The sequence below is a fragment of the Maniola jurtina genome, chromosome 17 (assembly GCF_905333055.1).
Source record: "Maniola jurtina chromosome 17, ilManJurt1.1, whole genome shotgun sequence".
Classification (NCBI taxonomy): domain Eukaryota; kingdom Metazoa; phylum Arthropoda; class Insecta; order Lepidoptera; family Nymphalidae; genus Maniola; species Maniola jurtina.
The window spans coordinates 11,924,203-11,946,513 of record NC_060045.1 but is presented as its reverse complement, the minus strand read 5'-3'; the positions used below and the strand labels follow the sequence as shown (position 1 = coordinate 11,946,513).

Genomic DNA, 22,311 nt, shown 5'->3' with positions numbered 1-22,311 from the left:
AAAGTCAAAGTCATCACCTTAAACCTGTAAAGAACAATAGAAGTAAAACTATAAATGGAAATAAAAGACTCCATGAAAATAATTCTTCAGAAGGTTTTTTTTATCATAATACATATTATTATCATGTATGTAGTAATAATTATTATTATACCTTTTAATCTATGCCACTAACTACTCATATCCGTTAAAATGGCGGCCTCAAAACAGCTGTTCTGTTTGGCGGTCATCACAGAAATCCTAATCTTTTTTCTAATTCTGTGGTGGTCATATTTTTAGAGCGGAGATTACGCGAGGCGACCGAATATACAGGATGTTTGGTAATTAGTATATAATGACGACACGTACCCATGCTACTTTGATCTGATAAATACAATGGACTCCATGAAATTCGTGTATCTAAATTTGTGAAATAAATTTTCATTTTCATTTTCATAAATGCTGAAGTAAAATGACGAAATAAAATTATAAAAATTTTCATACAAAATTTTAATTTTTTTTATGTCCAAGTTTTCATGGCTCAAAACTTTGACATAATTTTTTTTAAATTTTGTATGGAACTTTTATAAGTAATTTTATTTCGTCATTATAATTCAGCATTGTATTTATCAGATCAAAGTAGCATTGGGTACGTGTCGTCTTTATATACTAATAATAATTATTACCAAACAACCTGTAGAGTTTATTTTTAACAGAAATTATAGGGTAGGTACCTACCTAATCAAAAGTTTTCCGCTCTACATAATATGTATTAATAAAACTTATTGTTGAGTATGTAAGGTAAAGTAATTACTTAACAGCAATCAACAAAAAATATCTAACTTATTGCGATAGTCATGACATAATTCGGCATTCCTCTACATAATGCATTATGCATATGCATATGCATATGCATACACCTACCTACATTACCTATATTTATGTAGGTATATTAAAACCACATAAAACGTATTCAGCATTGGCATGAAGAAAGCATAATATTTTAAATTATGCCTATAAAGGTACCTTTTATTTACCGGTAAAAGATATAAAAAATACCATTTTGACAGCGATATTAACCGTGCGTTTTATTTCAGTTTTATTCGCTTTTTATTGAATTGTAATGCAAGAGCTGTGGTATTATCAACCTTGTTAAATAAACACGCATATTTTTTATATACAAAAATAAACTTGTCAAAATATGAGAGTCGGACTCACATACGAAGGGTTCCGCGTACCATCGTACATACTAGATACGATATTAGAGGATGCCCGCGGCTTCGTGCGCGTGGATTTTAGGTTTTTAAAGATCCCGTGGGAACTCTTTGATTTTCCGGGATAAAAAGTAGCTTATATCCGTCCTCGGGATATAAGCTAACTCTGTACCTTCGTCCGAATGGGTTAAACTGTTGGGCCGTGAAAAGGTAGCAGATAGACAGACACACTTTCGCATTATAATATTAGTAAGGATTACTTGATATTACTTGTGCTATACCTAAAACCCACCTACCTACCTTTCGTGATTCTAGGTCAACGGGAAGTACCTTATAGGTTTTCTTGACAGATACGACAGACGGACGGACAGACAGACAGACAGACAGCAAACTGACCCTATAAGGGGTCGGTTTTTCCTTTTGAAGTACGGAACCCTAAAAATAGAAACACAAATGAACTTGTACTTGTAAATACTCACTTGTAAGCTAAATAGGTTTTAGCAATTAATCAACTATGTGCGTTTTATAATATGCTCTTAAAATACATATTGGCGAAGTCTCTCAACAAGTTCAAATTTTTTATAAAACGGCACAATTATGAAGTTCCTAACTTCTCATCAAGGTTTTCATCTATGGCTGAGATCTATAGACCCGTACTTTGACTTTGCTCAGACTTAAGTGTCAGTTAAAACGAGACAGATATATCCCAGTGATATAACGCTGTCTCGTTTTAACAGTGTCTTAAATCTAAGCTAAGTCAAAGTGCGCTTCATCTATCTCAAACTACATATATAATTATGTGTATTCGAGCGCCAGCTCCTCGCCTAATGTAAGCTTTTAATAACAATAATTAGCGATGCACGTACCTTTGTAAGTTGCCGCTTTTTGCATTGAATAGACTACACTGTAAATGGTTTGTCGGTCTGTAATTTGAGAACGATAATTGAAGCATTTTATTGCATTTAAACCCAGTATCAAGTAGGTACGCTTTTTCAGTAAGGTAATATCCTTACCTACAACATCCATAATAGGATATAATTATTATTATAATAAACTGACTTAAGTGCTTCCTTCGACGCTAGAACCATAGTATAAAGAGAGACACAGTAATGCAACGCCTTTGATTTCGTGGTAAAAATCCGACCAAGTGCGAGTCAGACTCGCGTACTGAGAGTTCTGTACTCGGGTATTTTTCCCAACATTTTTCACCATAAATTAAAAACTATTATGCATAAAAATAAATAAAAAACTGTTTTAGAATGCACAGGTAAAGCCCTTTCATATGATACCCCACTTGGTATAGTTATCTTACTTTGAAAATTGAAACACATTTTAATCACTTTGTTGTCTGTCCGTCGTGTCTGTCAAAAAAACCTATAGGGTACTTTCCGTTGACCTAGAATCATGAAATTTGGCAGGTAGGTAGGTCTTGTAGCACAAGTAAAGGAATAAATCCGAAAACCGCGAATTTGTGGTTACATCATTGAAAAAAAAATTAGAATGTGTTTCAATTTTCAAATTAAGATAACTATACCAAGTGGGGTATCGTATGAAAGGGCTTTACCTGCACATTCTACAACAGATTTCTATTTATTTTTGTGCATAATAGTTTTTGATTTATCGTGCAAAATGTCGGAAAAAGTACCCGAGTACGGAACCCTCGGTGCGCGAGTCTGACTCGCACTTGGCCGGGTTTTTTTCTCGCCACTTTACATTTACGCGCTGGAGTAAGTCCTAACAATCGTATGAAGCCTCAGAGTGACGTCTTCCTGCCTCTCCGGATGTGGCGGTGCTGATAAGCTAAATAACTGGTTTAATTATTCGCAGCTGGTTGTCTACTCTATCAGTTATATCTAAGTATTAGAAAGTATAATCCATTATATACCGCAATTTGCTCTTCTAAAATCCTATGTCTGTCCCCTGGACGCGTATATAATATATACCTACGTTTCGATGTGCAATAGGAGGCCGTACTGTTGAAACACTAAGGGTTGAAGGGTTTGTGACGCTAATTTCTTTCCAAATCCGTGTTCAATTGTTGAATTGATGCGCCGGCGCAGCGTCTCGGGCAGGTTTCGTGGAACAATAATATCCACGCAACTACGCTCAATGGGAAATAAATTATACACCAACAAAATAGGGATGCCCACTTTATCGATAACTGTTGCAGATATTCTAAGAACATTTTGATGCCTGCGACAAATGCCGTAACACATCGGCGGTATCTCTGGTGCTGCAAATCTTCATGGACGGGAGTATCCATTTTCGTCGTGACCCGCCTGCTCGTTTGCTCGCTATTTAATTATTTAAAAAAATAAAGCTTGTGGCAAACAGCAATCGTGTGGACAGGTGGTTGTTTGCACATGCTTGCCAACACTTTGGAGCATTCTGAGTGGCAGGCAAGCCATCTGTGGTGTTTGCCGATGCTTGCTGTTTGTTGTTTGCCACAAGCGTCTGGCGCCAGCTTAAGAATATTAAAAAAACTTGTCATACCCTAACAAACTTATCCTAACCCTAGCAAAGATCGATTCAAAGCGATGCTGCCGCCAAATTTTACTGCTATTTTTGTTGTACTGTTTCACTTTTGTGTTTCATTTAATGATGGTTTACACTAAAGCATATGTAATTCATTCATTCAAACTTTCAGTTTCAAGCTAAGGTGTTATTATTATTGATTATTGGAGGGAAAACTTCTTAAGCTGTGATTTGAAACTCGATGAAACGAAAAACAACACTGAAAAGATAACACATACAATATTCATCTACAGGATTTAGTCTGTTTAGTCTCTCGTGATGTTGAAATTGAAATCTGTTTTACCTCATATGTAACCTAATATAAATGTAATAGGTAAGTATATTAAATACAATAAATTCTAAATCGAAATTACTTTGCCGGCGACTAAAAATTTGAACGGAGACTGTTGTACCTAATAAAAACCTCTAGTGTTTTTGTAACGCGCGAAATCAGAAGCTCAGCGAATGAAGGGGCGACGGAGCGAGTTTCTGAAGTAGCCTATAGAACGTCTGAAAATCATCGATAGTCGATAAAGTAAACATCGATGGTCATTTCGCAGCACTTAATTGCCCGCGGCGACGCGACGTTGGCAGCCGCCGCTCGCTTATTAAATCCTTCGTCCCGCCCTAATGCCCCTCCATTAGGGCAATAAGGGGCATGTAATAAAATGCACAAGATGTACCGGCCGAGGATGCTATTAAATTGACATTAGCGACTGGAACTCGAAGGCACAGGTACCTGTGCCTAAACTAAATAAGATAAAGTCAAACAGCACTAAAACCAGACTTGGGAATCCCACTTTTTGGGGCGAAACATCCGTCATGTCAATTTTTTCGTATAAAATGTAGCCTATGTCACCCGGGGCATAATAACGAATCGTTTGACACCTCTTTCATCAAAATCGGCTCAGTAGTTTAAGCGCTACGATGATAGATAGATTGCTAAAATCATAACCCTTCCTTTTGGCTTTGCCGTAGTCGGGTAACAAAGATGAGAGTTATCAGTACGATCATTATAGACAATAAATTACTATACATTTTTATTCAAAATTTCTTTAGGTCCTATATTATAATCTGATGGAACTGTTATATCTATTAAAAATGTTTGGTTTTTTTTTCTCTCGTCTGGCTTTACAAAGATTAGCCAATGTCAAGTTTGTAGTTATTTGTAACAAGTTAGGGAAATATACAAGTATGGAACCCGTCTGTGCCGCGCTCGCCGACACACGCACGGCACCCCCAGAGCGCTTTCCAGTTAGTTTTAACATAAAAAACACTTAAAAAGGCAAACATTTCTGAAAAACTGAAAAATTGTCTCAATGAATGGGAAGAAACTTCTGTTTAGAGGTAGGCATTTGCAATTACTTGATTTATTTATTGCTTAATACAAGTTTGGTAAATGAACAATAAAAATAAATAAAATAAGAATCATATTTTAACACTTTTCAGTGCTTTTATGTCTATTACAATAATAATAATTATTTATTAATGATATGCAAGGCATAAAGGCGACTTGTGAATAAATTATATGATCACGAAAGAGGTGTATCGGTTTATGTTTATGCGAGGTACGCGCTATGAAGACGTAGACAAGTTATGGCTTGCCTGCTATCGGTTTTATGAGCCGCGGTGTGCCTTTGATATGGAGGAGAGATTCTAGTAATAGGAGTAGCGAATTAATTGATAGCTTAGTCTAAAAAAAATCGGTCAAGTGTTATAAACAATGACACTTGACCGATTGACTTGCTTGACAATACAGCATTGTAAAGTCGAAATCTCCTGAGGATGCTCCGGTGTCGGGGCGAAACGTGCGTCGAGAGTAGTGGAAAAGTCTTGTGTGGTGGTGCATGTGAGTGGTGGTGGCAGTGCTTGCTTGGGAACTTGGCTTTATTGCTTGGTTGGGGAGGTAAGCGGTGCTTAGCTTGTAACTGCATGTTTGACCATACAGATTTTTTCTGTTGGCGGATTATAGCAAAATAATTTTAACTGTTTCTTGCTAAACATGAACTTCCGCAAAGAAACGCCTGATTTTATCCAAGTGTTATAAATTCGAAAGTGTGTTGGTCCATCAATCAGGCTGCAACAGAGCAACGTAATCAACGTACATAATATATGGAGACTTCGTCTGTGTTGGTGTTAGCTGGCGGGCGTGCTCTGCCTTTTTGGAGTGTTTTTTTTGTTAAAACTGACTGGAAAACGCTCTAAGGGGGTGCCGTGCGTATGTCGGCGAGCGCTGGCACAGACGGGGTCCATACTTGTATAGTTTAACTAACTTGTTACAAATAACTACAAACTTGACATTGGCTAATCTTTGTAAAGCCAGACGAGGGAGAAAATAATATATGGATATAGTTAAGGACTTCGATGTAAGTGACTTGGGTACTTTTCATCCCGTAAAAACAGAGTTCCCACGTGATTCTTAAAAACCCTCCACTTTTTTTTTTTTTTTAATAATAATAATTTTATTTGATACTTATACATGGGTTACATATCAAGATTGAGATTCCTACCTTCTGCACTAGGAAATACCTGTATTGCAGAAGGTAGGAGTACAAAGTTTACTACAAGTACTTGTGTTTGTTTGTGTGGGCGTGTGTGTGTGTGTGTGTGCGGTGTGTATGCTCGCGCGCTATTTCTTGACTATTAAAATATTTTCTGTTTCGTCATAGCCCTTAGCTACCAGCCAGCTTTTAACTGCTCTGGTTAGATCGAATTTATTTATTCTGCTTATGTTGATACCTTTGCTAACCCTGTTAAATATATTATATGCATATGATGAGCGAAATTCGAATATGGGTGCCTTCAAGTTAAGAGTGAATAGACATCTTCTAGGCAAGCGCGCTCTATCTTAGGCTGCATCATCACTTGCTAGCAGGTCTGATTGCAGCCAAGCGCTACTCTCTAAATTAAAAAAAAATGTGCATGTACATCAGAATTTTCATTCGTCTTCCGCTCCGCTTGTCGCCGTGAACCTGTGGTATCACAAAGATGAGCGATTGCGATTTCAAACACGGCCGTCTATTCACAGACACTTCGCGTTACATCGATGTCGGGTACCTTACTCACGTACGGTATATACTTAGTAGGGTTGGCAAATAAAATTGACAATTTTAAACTTTTTAATATTTAACCCGCGACTGTCCGTCTAAGTTTAGGTTAAAATCTGGTGGGAACTTTGATTTTCCGGGATAAAAAGTAGCCTATATCCGTCCGCGGATTTCTTTTAATATCCTTATTACTTTTAGTTTTCTGTAGACTGATTAGGAGTCATAACATCGAGTAGGTACCTACTTATTCAACAAATAAAACAAAAAGAAATAAATAAAGATCTATTTATTTATAACATTATATTGCGGTATAAATATGTTAAGGGCCTGTTTACAACCACCAAAATCGCAAGTCACAGGCTCTAACCAGAACGCTAGCAAAAATGAAGTCAGATGATAGTATCTACTGATGATTACAATAAGATACCATACAAAAAAAACTACGAAAAAAATTTAAGAAAACCGGTAGTTTCAAAATTACACAATATATTACAAATAAAAAATTTGACTGGTGCTAGAGGTCAACGAAAGTTCCGTAAATAGGTCACTCGAAGCCAATGCTCGTCGTAGGTGGGTCAGTGACCCGAGTTTTGCACGAAATACAATGCAGGTTTGAAAAATACAAAAGATAAGGCAAATTGTTATTGGCATTGGATTGTGTTAAGGTTAGTATAATAATAACGCTAAGTTTTTTCTAGCGTTCAGGTTTCACCCTGTATATGAATGCAACGTTTCTTAACTGTATGATTGCTAAACTGTGACAATATGCCTTAGGACGGCATCATGCCCCTCCTCTTCCAACACTCCCGTTCCAAAGCACCTCTTTTTGAAATTGACATATTACATATTGCCCGGTCATTTGAATAATTCCCTGACAAATTATGATTGATAACATTCAAAATAATGTCCGTGCAATACTCGTATCATAATGAATAACGAAATTTAAACGAAGTAATTTTTTATGCGCTATGTTAGATACATTTAGGCAATTTGACTGAGAAGTCCCAAAGTTCATGGCGCGAACTGTCAATGCACGCGTTTACACAAGCATACGATTGTAGGATTTGGTTATTAATTTGGTTTTTCGCAATTTGTAAACTAATACGACAAAATAGGCTTATGGCATTCTATTTGCGACAATGGCAGTATCATCCTCACCTATTTGTATAAAAATCTTTACTTGAAAGGGTCCAGTTTAAAAAATTAGCCCTACTATCGATTGTAACTCACAAATTAGTCGATACTAGAGCAAATTTTTTAAGCTGGACCTTATCAAATAAAGATTTTTATATAAACACGTGAAAATGACAATGCCATTGAAAAACAGATCCAGCTGTTATCCGATTTAAAAAAAACGGTAAAATTCCGGTCCGGTCGTACTAAAAAAATGCCGGATCCGATTTTGTGATTCAATCCGATTGTAAGATCCGGCAAAAACCAGAACAGGTGGGTTGGATAGGCGGGCGGGGAGACTACATTCGCCGACGACACTATACGGTTTTTTAGGATCCGATATGTAGATCTGACAAAAGTTGATGCCGTGTGAACGGGGGGTTAGGAAGTTAGGACGGCATCATGCCCTGACTGCGCTTCCACTGCGCGCCTTGTCGCCTGTTGTGGTTGCCGCGAGCTGACTTGTGCTTCTCCTTTTTATCCCTGTTTTGAAGTACCTCCTTCTCTTGACCTTGTCCTTTCTGTTTGCCAACCACATCTGTGTTTCTGTAAAAACAATAATTAAAGTAAATAAAAACCACGGCAGTCTTGTAAAATTTTGCTTCCCATGTAGTACGCGACAGGTCTAGATGGCAATCAAGGAACAAGGCGGGGGGACGCAACGCATACTCGCACGTCAACCGCGCTATCCCACAGCGGGCTAGTGCGGGGGCAGTGTGGGGCGCCTCCACCCCGATTACCATTTCAACCTGTGCGTAGTATACATACTTTTTAAATACCTACTGCACTTGTGCTTATTTATGGACTAGCTGATGCCTGCGACTTTGTTCGCGACGATTTAGGTCTTCAAAAATCCCGTGGCAACTCTGATTTTCCGGGATGAAAAATAGCCTATTCGACGTTCCAGGTCTTTAACTATGCCCATGTAAAAATCACGTCGATCCGTAGCTCCACTGCGACGTGATTGAAGGACAAACCAACAAACAAACACACTTTCGCATTCATCTTATAAAATGTGTAGTGATACTGCTCACGTGGTTATACTACACAAGCACAGTTATGAGTATGTTATACTATGGTATCAAAACTCAAATCATCTATTCAAAGTAGGTATTATTGCACTAATTTTGATGGTCAGAACTGTTAGATTTGTAAGATGATATTGTGGTGATAATTAATTGCGTAAACTTAAAAGTAAAACTACGAAATAAATCTAAAGTATACGAGCTGTGCCAGCTTCTGTTAATATGGTTGTAGATACGGATATAAATTATATCATTTGGACGGAGTTGCAGGTGAAGCTAATAGTTACTTAGCTTACCTAGTAGGCGGCGGTCGGTAGCCCTTCCCGCGCCTCGCTTGCATGTTAGCCTCTCTGCGCGCGCGCATCTCTTCAGGGTTCCTACAGAAGTCCATATTCCTGCTGCCTTCTTTTGGTTTCTCTTCTTCAACTACCTCTTCTTCTTCTGACTCCTCCTGTAGAAGACAAAATAGCATGTAAAAAGATAAGATCTAAATATAATCTAAATATAAAAGAATAATTATAGGCCATGTTTTTATTACGGCATATCGAAAATTTCCACTGAATTTTTAAAAACCTAAATCCACCCACCCTACAAAATAGGATCCGAAAGTGACTGTGATTTTTCCAATGGTAACAGCTTATTTAGTAAAGTGAAAAGGGACCGTAAATACGAATGTAAGTGTAGTGTCATCCATAGCAACTAAAAAATAATTATTGTCAACGCGGGTACCTGCTGTATTTGATTACGTTCCAGTAAGGTATATACCAATTTTAAATATTACCCCTTCATTTCCCATATTTCTACAGACTAAAAAATAAGAACTGTACAAATGCGAGCGCAGCGAGCTCAGAATTTTTCGATTATTTGTAAAATTTATTCAGTAAATATGTATGTATCGTCGTATTCGTCCGAGTACATTGATTCTTCGCTGTCAGTACACAGTGACTTACGTCTACTCCTCGTTGTGTCTGTTGCAGAGCCCGTGGGGTCACGAAGGGCCGGCGAGGGTCGTCCGCCACATCAGCCGTAGGCGCCACACCGTCTGAATCATATGTGTCGTCGTATTCGTCCGAGTACATTGATTCTTCGTCGCAGACCAAACTGTAATACACAAACAATATTCATAAATGGCTAAAAATTGCTAACAGTATTTACATTATCTAAATGTGATCAACAAAACAACACGATAGGGAGTAAACAGAAACGAAAATATTATAGATAGGAATTTTTCAGACTTATCACCTTAACCGATTTTGACGAAATTTGGTAAAGAGATAGCTTGCATCCCAGAGACGGATATAGTTACACTAGTATTTATTCCGAAACATCTAAGAGTTCCCACGAATTTTCGAAAACCTGAATCCACGGGCATCATCAGATGATTCTAGATTTATTCATTTGTATATTATGAATCGTTCTGTTGTTATAACGTTACTATTGTACCCCCATCAATTTGGGAAAAAATTCGGACAGAAGAGCGCACTTTGACCTTCATTATCACATAATATACAAACAGGTATGCCCATATTTTTTCCTAGAATATTTTGCTATTGATAACTAAATAGTATGGTCTCATACTCACTTATATTTGCTGTATATATCTGTCCTATTCTTCACAACGGTCTTATCGTTTAACATCGCACCAAGGTCTCTATACTTCTCTTTCTTCTTGCCGATGTGTATTTTGGAAAGGTCCACATCGTCCCGAGTCATAATGTCGAACTCGTCCCCATCGAAGACGTTTAGCCTTTGGACTCCAGTTTCCAGGAATTTCTCGTCTAAAATATCGTCTGGGATGATTGGAAGGTTTCTATCTAATCCTGGAATAATTAGAAGTTCGTGGTATTAATTCGGATGTACACAGAATCTAAAGCTGAGACACTGTTAAAATGAGACAGCGTTGTAGCGCTGGCATAAATCTATCTCGTTTTAACTGAAACTTAAGTTTAAGTAAAGTCAAAGTTCGCTCTATAGATTTCAACCTAAGACAAACTGCAGGAGTTTACACACACAAACATTGGCAATCAGTAGATAAAGAACAAACCAACACACTATCGTACTGATGACATGGGTAGTGATGTGAAACTGTCTGTTGGTTGGTTTGTTGATTTTTCCTTTAATCACTCCGCAACGGAGCAACGGATCGACGTGATATTTAGCATGGATATAGTTAAAGATCTGGAGAGCGACATTGGCTACTTTTTATCCCGGAAAATCAAAGAGTTCCTCGGGATTTTTGAAAACAAATCCACGCGGACGAACTTGTTAGTATAGGGCTCTCTGTTACGCAATCCCATACAAATGACAAAGACAAAGCTCAGTGGCTGTTAACAATTTTGAGTCACCAACCAAATTACTTAATACCAAACAAATTGGTGTTTTTTGAAAACAGGTTCTCTAATAGTGTTAGAGAAAACATACACCCATATTCACAAACGTTACTATGAAGTCTCACAGTAAGCTCGAACGCATAGTGTAGGTCCCACCAATCAGATCATTGTAAATTGACGTGATACAGTCATCTGATTGGTGGAACGGAACGTTTGTGAATACGGCCGTTAGTTTCGTTTGTGATTAGTTGGTGACTAAAAATCGTTAACACCCACTGAGTTTTTGTCTTTGTCCTTTGTATGAGATTACGTAACAGGGATAGCCCTATACTAAGTTCTCTCTATGGATAGAGCATATTAGGAATTATATAAAAAAACTACCTCTTAAATTATTTGCTAATGTATCTTCTAGAACTGCATTAATAACCCTTTCCGAATTAAACCCATAATGCTGCAAACACTTCAATATAAACCCATCCCCTAAATGTGGCAGAATATCCTTCACTTCACTTATTAAAGACTCCTCTCTTATCTTATCCGGTATGTCGTTGTCTTTGGACGTTGTTGGTATATTGTCTGTGGTTTCAACGTGGCCGTTCGTTAGTTTGTCTGTGGTTTGTACATCTTCCTGTTTGAATTCTTCGTCGTCTATGTTTGAATATATGGCTTGTAGAATAAAATCAGTCTTTACGGAATCGCTGTGTGCTAGTTCAGGATTGTACAACTTTTTGTGATAAATGGAATCACTAAAGTTATATTTTAGGGTTCAGTAGCCCAAGGGTGCCAACAGGACCATATTACTAAGCCTCCGCTGAAACATCCGTCTGTCTGACCATCCGTCTATCTGTCAGCGAGCTTGTATCTCAGGAACCGTAATAGGCGGACGTAAAATCTTTACAGAATGTGTATTTCTATTACTAATATGAACATTACATAATAAAACCTTCAAAATCGCCGCCATAAAAATTCATTTATCTTTCAACAGTAGCACGCAGTGCTTTAAAAAACATTAATATAATACAGTACGTGTGATATATTGTAAGTACTAGCCGATGCCCGCGACTTCGCCCGCGTGGATTTAGGTTTTTTGAAATCCCATGGGAACTCTTTGATTTTCCGGGATAAAAAGTAGCCTATGTGCTAATCCAGGATATTATCTATCTTCATTCCAAATTTCAGCCAAATCCGTCCAGTAGTTTTTGCGTGAAGGAGTAACAAACATACACACACACATACACACACACACACACACACACACACACACATACAAACTTTCGCCTTTATAATATTAGTGTGATAGTGTGATACGTGCTATCGACGGTCGAACTCGCACACGAAGGGTTCCGTCATACAACAAATAATACTTTTTATTTTCATTGCAGCCATTTTGAATTTTTTTTTCACGCACAAACATACAGAACACACAGAAGAAACTAAACATGAGGGTGCAATGGCGGCTTTATTGCTAAAGCAATCTCTTACAAGAGACTCTTACTTTTACTCTTTTGGTGAAAGGATTAAATGATCAAAGCGCAGGATGGTGTGCAAAGAAAAATTATATACGTTTTTTTATCTGTATACATATGTTGTTATAGCGGTAATAGAAATATATGTTCTGTGAAAATTTTAACTCTACCTATTGCGGATCACGAGGTATAGCCCGTTGACAGACAGACGGACAGCTGAGGCTTTATAATAGGGTCCCATTGGCACCGGGCACAGGTCCCTAAATAATGGACCCACAATTTGACAACTAAATGGTTTTTGATTATGATGACAACTATGTTGACTGCTAAATGGATAGTAGTTCAAAGGATACATGTCGGGGTAGGCCTGCCGCAGCACATCCAAGTCCTCGTGCACCGGGTAACACATCTGGTAGTCTTTGATCAGCAGGCGTTCGGAGAGCGCGTCCATCATCACTGACAGATAGGCTTCCACGTTGCTTGATATGCCGCCGCTGTAAACAATGCGTGATTATTCTCCTGCGACTCGTTATTGTTGTTACTAGCTGATGTCCGCGACTTCGCTCGCGTGGATTTAGGTATTTCGAAATCCCGGGGGAACTCTCTGATTTTCCGGGAAAAAAGAAGCCTATAATTTGCTAATCCATCTATCTCTATTCGAAATTTCAACCAAATCCGCCAAGTAGTTTTTGCGTGAAGGTGAAAGGTGAAGTTGAACAAGCATACATACACAAACTTTCACCTTTATAACATTAGTGTGATTTGTATGAAGTCATCAAACCAACGGCCGATGGGGCAGACGTGTTCTGGAGTGGTGACTACGTAACGGTAGGCGCAGTGTAATCATTATCATTTATTTTGCTCAAATATGGTACATGAATATTATTTACATGGGGTCTGAAAAATTAGGTAATCAGTATATCCTGCCAAGTATGAGGTGCAGAATAAATTGAACCCAGGATCTCATCTCACATTCTTATGTAATCATGTAAAAAAATTTAAGTTATTCAAAAATTCATCAACATTATGCTAAGACGACCCGCTGGTCCGATGACCTAATGAAGGTGGCAGAAAGCGGGTGGATGAGGAAGATGGAGGACTGTGCTCTTGAAATGGCCTATGTCAGCAAGGAGCACATCTTCATTGAGCCAGTTATCAGCATCAACCATCGTTAAACCATAAAATAAGCTTAAAATGGAGGATAATAATATGCATAGGATAAAGCTAGTCGAAGAAGCTACTGAGAATGAGTGTTTTTTTTTTAAAGAATATTAGCCATGCCAATTATGACTACTACCCCCCTTTCCCCTCCAATTAAGCGTAAAGCTTGTGCCAGGAGTGGGTACAACAATAGTGCAACGGGTGCGGTTTGAACCGCCGAAATTCAGGAATTCAGTCCGCTCCTCTACCGTTTATTCGAAGCTCGAATTAGCTATGTTGTTGAAATAATTAACTTACTCTCCATTCAATATCGCGTTCTTGTAGACGGCGAGCATTTCCCGCAGTATATCTATGAGTTCCGCGCGCGCCGTGTCTATGTAGCCTTCCACCTCCGTGTACGTGACGCTTGTCTCATCCCCTACTTCTTGAAGTTTCTCATACAACAGCGGTATTCCATACTCGTAGAGCTGGGCTATACTGGAAAAAATGGTTGTATTTAAGAGAAATTATAGATGTACTAGAGGATGACCGCGGCTTCACCCGCCTGGATTTCGGTTTTTTAAATCCCGCAGGAACTCTTTGATTTTCCGGGATAAAAAGTAGCCTATGTCCTTCCCCGGGATGTAGCCCATGTCTGTACCAAATTTCATCAAAATCGGTTCAGCGGTTGGGCCGTGAAAACGTAGCAGACAGACAGACAGACAGACACACTTTCGCATTTATAATATTAATAGTATGGATTATAGAAGCAGGCGTTATTTTGCTAAAGTCTATGATATACAAGGAACCAAAAGCTTAATTTGCTATAATCCGCCAAACCAATGAAATCTGTATGGTGCGTGGTATCCTCAGGAGATGTAGACCTTACAATATCTAATTGCAAAGCTAAAATCACTTTGCAATTAGACATTGTAAGGTCTACATCTCCTGAGGATGCTCCGGTGTCGGGGCGAAACGCGCGTCGAGTGGTGTTGGAATTTGTGTGGTGCTGCGTACCATACAGATTTCATTGGTTTGGCGGATTAAAGCAAATTAAGCTTTTGGTTCCTTGTAGAAATTATAGGAAAAATTCAATTTGACAGCGTTTATGTTAATACTAGATGATGTCCAAAATTTCATCAGCGTGGATTAAAGGTGCGTGCCTAGTGACGCGCGTTAATCCCTAACACACGGTGTTACGCATACGTCCACGCTTTACGCAAGCGGTGTGTCATCTTTCATACAGCTCCATACATTACCTACAATAAGTTATAACGCAATGGTACGCGCTACGTCTACGCTTACGCAGTTTGTGTAAACGAGCTATTAGTTACTCCTTCACATCATAATAACAACTGATTTGGCTGAAATCTAGAATGGAAATAGTTTATACCCTAAATAAACACATAGGACTACATTTTATCCCGGAAAATCAAAGAATTCCCATTTTTAACTTGAATGAACTAAGCTGTGGGCATTATCTAATAGATAAATAAGGATTTTGGTAAATAATAAAGCAGTTACTACTGAAGTAATTCGCATTTCTTTGACGCCTCCTATGTGGTTATAAAAATAAGTATGAGATCAACAGTGTGGGTACACTGTTGATCTCATACTTATTTTTAGTACTTATCAAAAAATGCCTGCCTTAATCTGTGATTAAAATGAAGAAAAAACGCGAAGCTCACCTTAAAACAAAGTTAGTTTTCCTCATCATTTCCACTCCTTTAGGATAGACCTCAACAAATATCCTCAAAGTCATGGCCGTATCCAGCATGTGTATGATCAGATCTTTGAGGACGCCAAAGGTCATCTTGTCCTGACCCTTGGTCCCCGAAGGTCGCCGGATCTCGCCGAAACCTTTAAAAGTTTCTGGAAGATTCGGCGGCTCTTCGCTCTCGTAGTCTTTGTTTACTTGCATTATTATGTATTTGAATGACTAAAACAACTGTAATAGGTTAATATCTTAAAAAGTTTGACAACTTTCTTGGACCATCTTTCTTTCTTTTATGATGGTGTAAAAAAACCTCTCTGACACAGTGGCAAGCATTGGTCTTATAAGTGACAGGTAAGGCTCAATAAGCCTTAAAGCCTCAATAGCTCAATGGTTATAGGAGCGGACTGAAATCCGAAAGGTCAGCGGTTTAAACCCCACCCGTTGCACTATTGTCAGTCGTACCTACCTAGCACAAGCTTAACACTTAGTTGGAGGGGAAAGGGGAATGTTAGTCATGATTAAAAATGGCTAATATTCTTTTGGCTTCCGCTAAGCGATTTAGCGTTCCGGTACGATGCCGTTTAGGAACCGATACCTAATGGATTTAATAAAACTCCCATACTTCTTCTTAGGAACGGCATTCCGAACCAGTGGTAAATTATTTGACGATTCAAAAGCACTTGTAAAAGTTTATTTGAATAAAAATCTATTCTATTCTATTCTATTCTATTCTATTCCAAGTTAGTTCGCTTCCATCTGTGACATCACCTACCACCAGTTAAGGTTGTAATTGCATTGCAACAAAGGACTTATTTTTAATTGAATAATAAAAAAATACTGTAGTTAAAAAGGTTGAAGTTTTTATAAAACGTAAACTTATTGAAAAATCCTTTTACAATATAGAGGAGTATTTGAGCTTGGGCGCGAGTTGCTTTAACAGCTTTGATAGTTCTAATTTTTTTTAACTGCCCACAATTTTTTTTTAAATTACACTCATAAGAGTAATATATAGGCTTGCAACGAATATTCGGTTACTATTCGGTATTCGGCCTATTCGGCTGGTTTTATTATATTCGGCCGAATACCGAATATCTACATATTATTCGGCCGAATACCGAATACTTAAATAATATATTTTGTCATAGAGAAATAATTGGTAAAATGAAAAATTAAAATCGATTGATTACGTATATATTCATATTTTCATTTCTGTTATAATCATTTAAGTAGTCATTGGTGCATAACACAGGTACATAATCATCTTCTGAATTGGAAAAATGGAGGATTCTATGTATTTGAATAATTATTGTGGTAATCAAAATTTAGAAGGGTAAGGTTCTCATTTCTTTTATAATCATTTATTAAGTAGTCATTGGTACATAAAACAGGTACATAATTTAATCCAATTTAATAAAAAAATCCAGCCGAATACTTTTGCCGAATATTCGGCTATTCGGTCAGGGGCCTCGCCGAATATTCGGTATTCGGTATACTGCCGAATATACTATTCGTTGCAAGTCTAGTAATATACAATTTAGGTAAGCGTACTTATAAGATGTTCCATATTAAAATAACAAAAAATCAAAAAGAACACAGCATCCAACAAGCGCAAGGCGTATTCTGATTGATTGATAAACGATGTGACATATATGGCACATAATAAACTCACTTATTGCACATTATGTCACACATGTACACACATGAAACGTTTTGCGTCTTCATTCCTCATACGCATGGCTAAGGTTTGGAATACTCTTCCGCGATCTGTGTTTCCTACCAATTACAATCCGGGTATCTTTAAAACAAGAGTGAATAGGCACCTTCTAGGTAAACGCGTCCCATCTTAGACCACATCATCACTTTCCATCAGGTGTGATTGTGGTCAAGCGCTTACCTATAGTGAATAAAAAAAAAACATGTGACCCATGACAAACTTACTTCTTGCACAAACATCAACGCCTGCACTGCATCAGCTTCGTATCGCGGCTGCAAGGAGAACACAGCCTCCAACAATCGCGAGACGTGCCGTTGATTATCTGCACCATATGTGGCACATATGTCCCATAGCACTGGTATCGTAAATATGAACTTATTGTATATTATATCTGCCATGTACTCTTTGGCCATCCATTGTGACTGAAACAAGGAAAATTTATTAGCCACAAGTGTTGGTTGTTTGCAAATAAGTTACAATTATTTAAAAAGTTCGAAGTGGATGTCATTTGGGTCAAAACAAGCGTATTTGTTCATCAACAGTTTCATTTTGTTGTAGTGTTATATCCACCTGACTTTGACATAAACATACAAAACCTTGTTAACTGAGTCAAGAGTCAAAAGGCATCTTCTAGGTAAGCGCGCTTTATTTTTGGCTACATCAGGTGGAATTTCTTAAATAATAGATTACACTTATAGTCATCCGGGTGGGGCTTATTCACCTTTTGACACCTCAGTGTGTTTCAAACTTGGTACCTTTGAAATTCAAAGGTACCAAATTTCACCTCAAAGGTCACCTCAATTTCAAATTTATATCAAAGTATGTAAAACTAGCTGGTACCCACAACTTTGTCCGCGTGGATTTAGGTTTTTCGTAATCTAAAAATAGCACTTACTAATCCAGGATATTATCTATCTCCATTTTACATTTTAGCCAAATCCGTCAGGTAATTTTTGTAATTTTGGATAAAGGAGTAACAAACATACACACAAACTTTCGCCTTTATAATATTAGTGTGATAGTCTTTTGATAACTACCTTAATCACACTTAAGGTAGTTATCAAAAGATTCCACTCCAGTCTGTCTGTCTGCATTGGCCCTAAAAGTTATTTTAAGAAACTTTATGCTCTTACCTTACTTTCCTTATTGGTGACAAGTCTGCTAAACACAACCAGAACAAGCCTCCGAATCTCTTCATACAACTTCTGAACATCTTTAGATTCATGTGGTGGAATGTATGGAGGGGTTGCCTCTTGTATGAATGATATTAAGGAGTCCATACATTGTGGGTGGTATAGTACTGTACTCCAAAACCTAAAAGCATTATAAAATAAATAATAAAAAAAGTAGTTGAAAAAACTAAAACCCGACTACGGAAAACTGAGATAACTTGAACCCGACTTGGTAGTAAAATAAACTAAAAAGAAAGAAACAAGATTGTGCTTAGTGCTATCATCGTCTTGAGTAAGATCAATACAAACGCCGTGGTAGTGCGCTGTCGACAGCGTATTTCTAATCCTTGATTGACGGCATTCCCAATGATTTTATTTGTCTACCAAATTAGAATATTTTCTTTTTGCTGTTTTGATTCCTTTTTCTAGACAGACACAACAGACAGACAACAAAGTGATCCTATATGGGTTCCTTTTTTCTTTTTGAGGTAAGAAACCCTTCAAAAATATATTATAAATTTTTCTTACCTATAATGTTCCAATCCTAGTAACCATTTTAAATTTTCAATATACATCTCCATTTTAGTCTTCCAAGTCTCTAGTGCTCCTAATACTAGTTCACAGCCAGACGGTGGTCTTTCATATAGGATTAAATCTCTCTTTTCCACCCAGTATGGGTCCTAAAAATAGATTAAATTCACAATTACGGGTTTCTATATTATCATATCCTGAAATACGGGGTACCCCGTAAAATACGGGGCAGGCAATCATGTGGTAGCAAAACTGTGGTGCAAGAGACAGATATGGAGTATTGTTCATGCGCTTACCAGTGCCTTGATGTGCTGCACAACACCGGCGTTCGATACACGTATCGTTACATTTTCCACTGATAAGTTTTCAGGATTCTGCAACACATTTAAATGAAAACACAAGTATGTGGCACAGTAGCTAACAGATGCTTCGGTTCGCAAAAAATTAAATAATTTTGATACTCACGCTGAACTCGACGGATGTATTGCTCATAATTTAAATGGTTTTTAATAACAAGTAACACGGTATAAAATGTGAAAAATAAATAGAAAATCGCTTAAATTACGGGAAATCCCGAAACACAACCTCTTCACCATTTGACATTGACACATGAGCTTTTTTTTTTTTTTCTCTCTCGTCTGGCTTTTACAATGATTAGCCAATGTCAAGTTTGTTGTTATTTGTAACAAGTTAGCTAAACTATACAAGTATGGACCCCGTCTGTGCCGCCGCTCGCCGACATACGCACGGCATGCACCCCCTTAGAGCGCTTTTCAGTCAGTTTTAACAAAAAAAACACTCCAAAAAGTCATAACACGCGCGCCAGCAAACGCCACCACAGACGAAGTCCGACACATGAGCTGTGACTGTTGACACTTCTGACGAGTGTTCCCACTTAGCATTTTAGTTTTACCCTGGTGTCTGTAGGAATTCACCCTAAATTACCCTATTAATATCCAGTTATTATACCAAGAAGAATATGCCGTTACGCCACAATGCAGAGATGCAGAGTGAAAAATATATTTTCCTACTTCTCATTTATAGCCCTTTTAAATCTATAAGTTTTTTGATAAATCTAAAACAATACAAAATTATCATTATGTGGGTATAAAAATTGTGTTACAGCCTGAAATTCGATTAACTTCTGACAACAACACCTGCGACCTAAGCTGTACCTATTGTAATAGTCATTTCGCTCTAAGCTATGGGGAAACACCTAACAGTGGTAACACTGCTTCTGACAATATCAAAACTTTTTTTAGTATTGAACACAGAGTAACTACATTGAAGCTCTGCAATCCAGCCTTCTAAACAGTCTGCAATGCTGATAAAATATTTATTACGTCCATCATTGAAAGTGGCTAAGGCCAGGTGGATAAGGAAGTGGAATTAGAAAAATGGAGGACATTTTAATGGAGTTATGGTAGAGATCTCTCCAAAAGGCATAAGTACATAATAACTATAATGTATTGTCCAGCAGTAGGAACAATACTGGCTCATGGGTAAATGGGTGGATTGTAAAATATTGTGATTTTGATATGCTTCTTCTTGTTTGGTGGCTTTTTGTACTTTGTAGTGCCAGCCCAGCACAATGCACTTCGTCTTATAGAAATTTTAATATGCTCTGTAGATTTCACTGGATTTCAAACAACTGTCAATGTCATATTTTCTCAAATTGTCAAGGCAACGGTTAGTTTGAATGGTTTTGTTTACAAAATAAGAAAATGTAGAAGATTATTGAAAAATGAAGAAAGCTGGCACTGATCCAAAGGTGAAAAAAACTCTTCTTCGCAACTACGAGCAGAAAGTTCGTTCTGATTTAAAACCGGTGGTAGTTAGTGCCGGATCATCGAAGGAAACCTCTTGTGCCAATAAAAAAGAACTAGACCAACCTACGTTGTGTTCCAGTGAAGCGTTAGCGAATTATTTATCAGATGTAAAGAAAAGCGTGCCACCTCCGCTCTCTGAAGAAGATTTAAAAGTTAGCAAGTCTCAGTTAAGTGCTAAAGTAAGTTGGTAAAAAATTTACCATATTCTAGTGACTAGCGCCTCTCCCGAAGGAGATAAATTGAACAACTCGTAATCAGCTCACTCGCCCCGGCTTTGCTTGGGTGTTCTTTCTTAAAATCCTTTTTAGAGGGATCAACGTTAGAGGAAGAATCTTTGTGCACAATCTTAAGTTTCTAGACCCAGTGGTTTGAGCAGCGCATTGATGTCAGTCAGTTAGTTTTATTTAAATAAGTAGATTGCTAGCTTTTTTCCGCAACTTTGTTGTCGCATACAATTTATAGCCTATAGCACTCAAGAATAATGTAGCTACTAGCTATCAATCAGTGGGAACATTATCAGGATCAGGTCATTAATTTCAAAGATCCTTACACCCAAACTTACTAACTTTACTGCTTTATAATATAAGTATAGATTGTTGATGGATTCTGTAAATTTAAGCTAACTGAATTCAAACTTTATTTATGTGAAACTTGAGTGTACCTGGCTTCAAAAAAAGCTTAGTTTAATTATAATAGCAGTACATACTTATTAATGAATCAGGTAACTTTATAATATTTATGTAACCTTTCAGATAACAAAAAAGCTGAACTTCCATTTTAATGACCGGATCTACAAAAATCTGGTGGAACTTAACATTGATGTTGCTAATACAAAAAATAAGAAGGATAAAAAGATAAAAAACATTTCAATAAAAAAGGATCTAGAGCCAAATATAGAAGACTTTTGCCACAATGAAAAAGAAGATGACCTTGTTCCAAACATTCCAGTATTAAAACATAAGTTTCAGCCAATAAGAAGTATTGAAAATGGACAGTTACATAGATTAGTTGCATCTTTTGAAAATTTGTAGAAATAATAAATGATTAATATTGTAAACATATAAATAAGTATCTATTGTTTTTGCTTGATTATTTTTTTATTTATTCCCGTCCTGATAGAATGATGCAATGGTGATTATGCATTTTGAGATGGAAAAAAGCTATAAACATCCAAAGTTAAAGAATTCAGAAACGTTTTTATTCTGTAATCACAAGCTACTTGGTCTACTGGAAGTTTATCCAAAAATATATAAAAGTTATATATTTATTTAAAGGTCTGATTATGGTTCTGACCATCAAGATATGATGATAGACCTTATGATTTTAAAATAGCCTACTTAATAAGGTATCATAAGGAGGTTTACGTTCTTTAGACAGAACAAGATTTCTTTCAAATCACGCTTTTCATGTTCAGCAGACTCCTGATTTTTTTTTTTGTAAATTAAATAAGTCTGCCTTGTTTC

The 22,311-nt window shown here is 37.3% G+C and overlaps 2 protein-coding genes across 3 annotated transcripts; one reads left to right on the top strand and one right to left on the bottom strand.

Annotated features, from left to right (window-relative positions):
- The first annotated feature begins 6,486 nt into the window (after positions 1–6,486).
- On the top strand, positions 6,487–21,937 carry LOC123873743. Of its 2 annotated transcripts, XM_045918766.1 has the most exons (4): positions 6,487–6,500; positions 14,813–14,817; positions 20,750–21,027; positions 21,601–21,937. In XM_045918766.1, exons 3-4 carry the CDS (start codon positions 20,764–20,766, stop codon positions 21,877–21,879), a joined length of 543 nt encoding a protein of 180 aa, XP_045774722.1. In that variant the 5' UTR covers positions 6,487–6,500; positions 14,813–14,817; positions 20,750–20,763; the 3' UTR covers positions 21,880–21,937. The 2 variants fall into 2 exon arrangements, with proteins under 2 accessions (XP_045774722.1, XP_045774721.1); XM_045918765.1 differs by lacking the exons at positions 6,487–6,500; positions 14,813–14,817 and having other exon boundaries at positions 20,685–21,027.
- Positions 7,021–19,626, bottom strand: LOC123873708 (activating signal cointegrator 1 complex subunit 2). Its single transcript, XM_045918704.1, has 13 exons — positions 19,485–19,626; positions 19,316–19,393; positions 19,017–19,168; positions 18,450–18,630; positions 17,541–17,738; positions 15,574–15,824; positions 14,204–14,383; positions 13,099–13,239; positions 11,661–11,977; positions 10,532–10,769; positions 9,900–10,050; positions 9,246–9,400; positions 7,021–8,470 (listed from the first exon to the last, which is right to left on the bottom strand). The coding sequence occupies exons 1-13, from the start codon at positions 19,509–19,511 to the stop codon at positions 8,314–8,316; spliced, it is 2,226 nt and encodes a 741-aa protein (XP_045774660.1). The 5' UTR covers positions 19,512–19,626; the 3' UTR covers positions 7,021–8,313.
- Positions 21,938–22,311: the final 374 nt, after the last annotated feature.

Bases quoted from the DNA above. Each gene is read 5' to 3' on its own strand.
- LOC123873708 (XM_045918704.1), bottom strand. From the start codon at position 19,511: ATGAGCAATACATCCGTCGAGTTCAGC. The intron at 10,051-10,531 runs GTGAGTATGAGA...TGTGTATTACAG, and splicing joins GATATATACAGCAAATATAA to TTTGGTCTGCGACGAAGAAT. The intron at 8,471-9,245 runs GTAAGCTAAGTA...TTGTTTTTACAG, and splicing joins TACCGACCGCCGCCTACTAG to AAACACAGATGTGGTTGGCA.
- LOC123873743 (XM_045918766.1), top strand. From the start codon at position 20,764: ATGAAGAAAGCTGGCACTGATCCAAAGGTGAAAAAAACTCTTCTTCGC. The intron at 21,028-21,600 runs GTAAGTTGGTAA...GTAACCTTTCAG, and splicing joins AGTCTCAGTTAAGTGCTAAA to ATAACAAAAAAGCTGAACTT.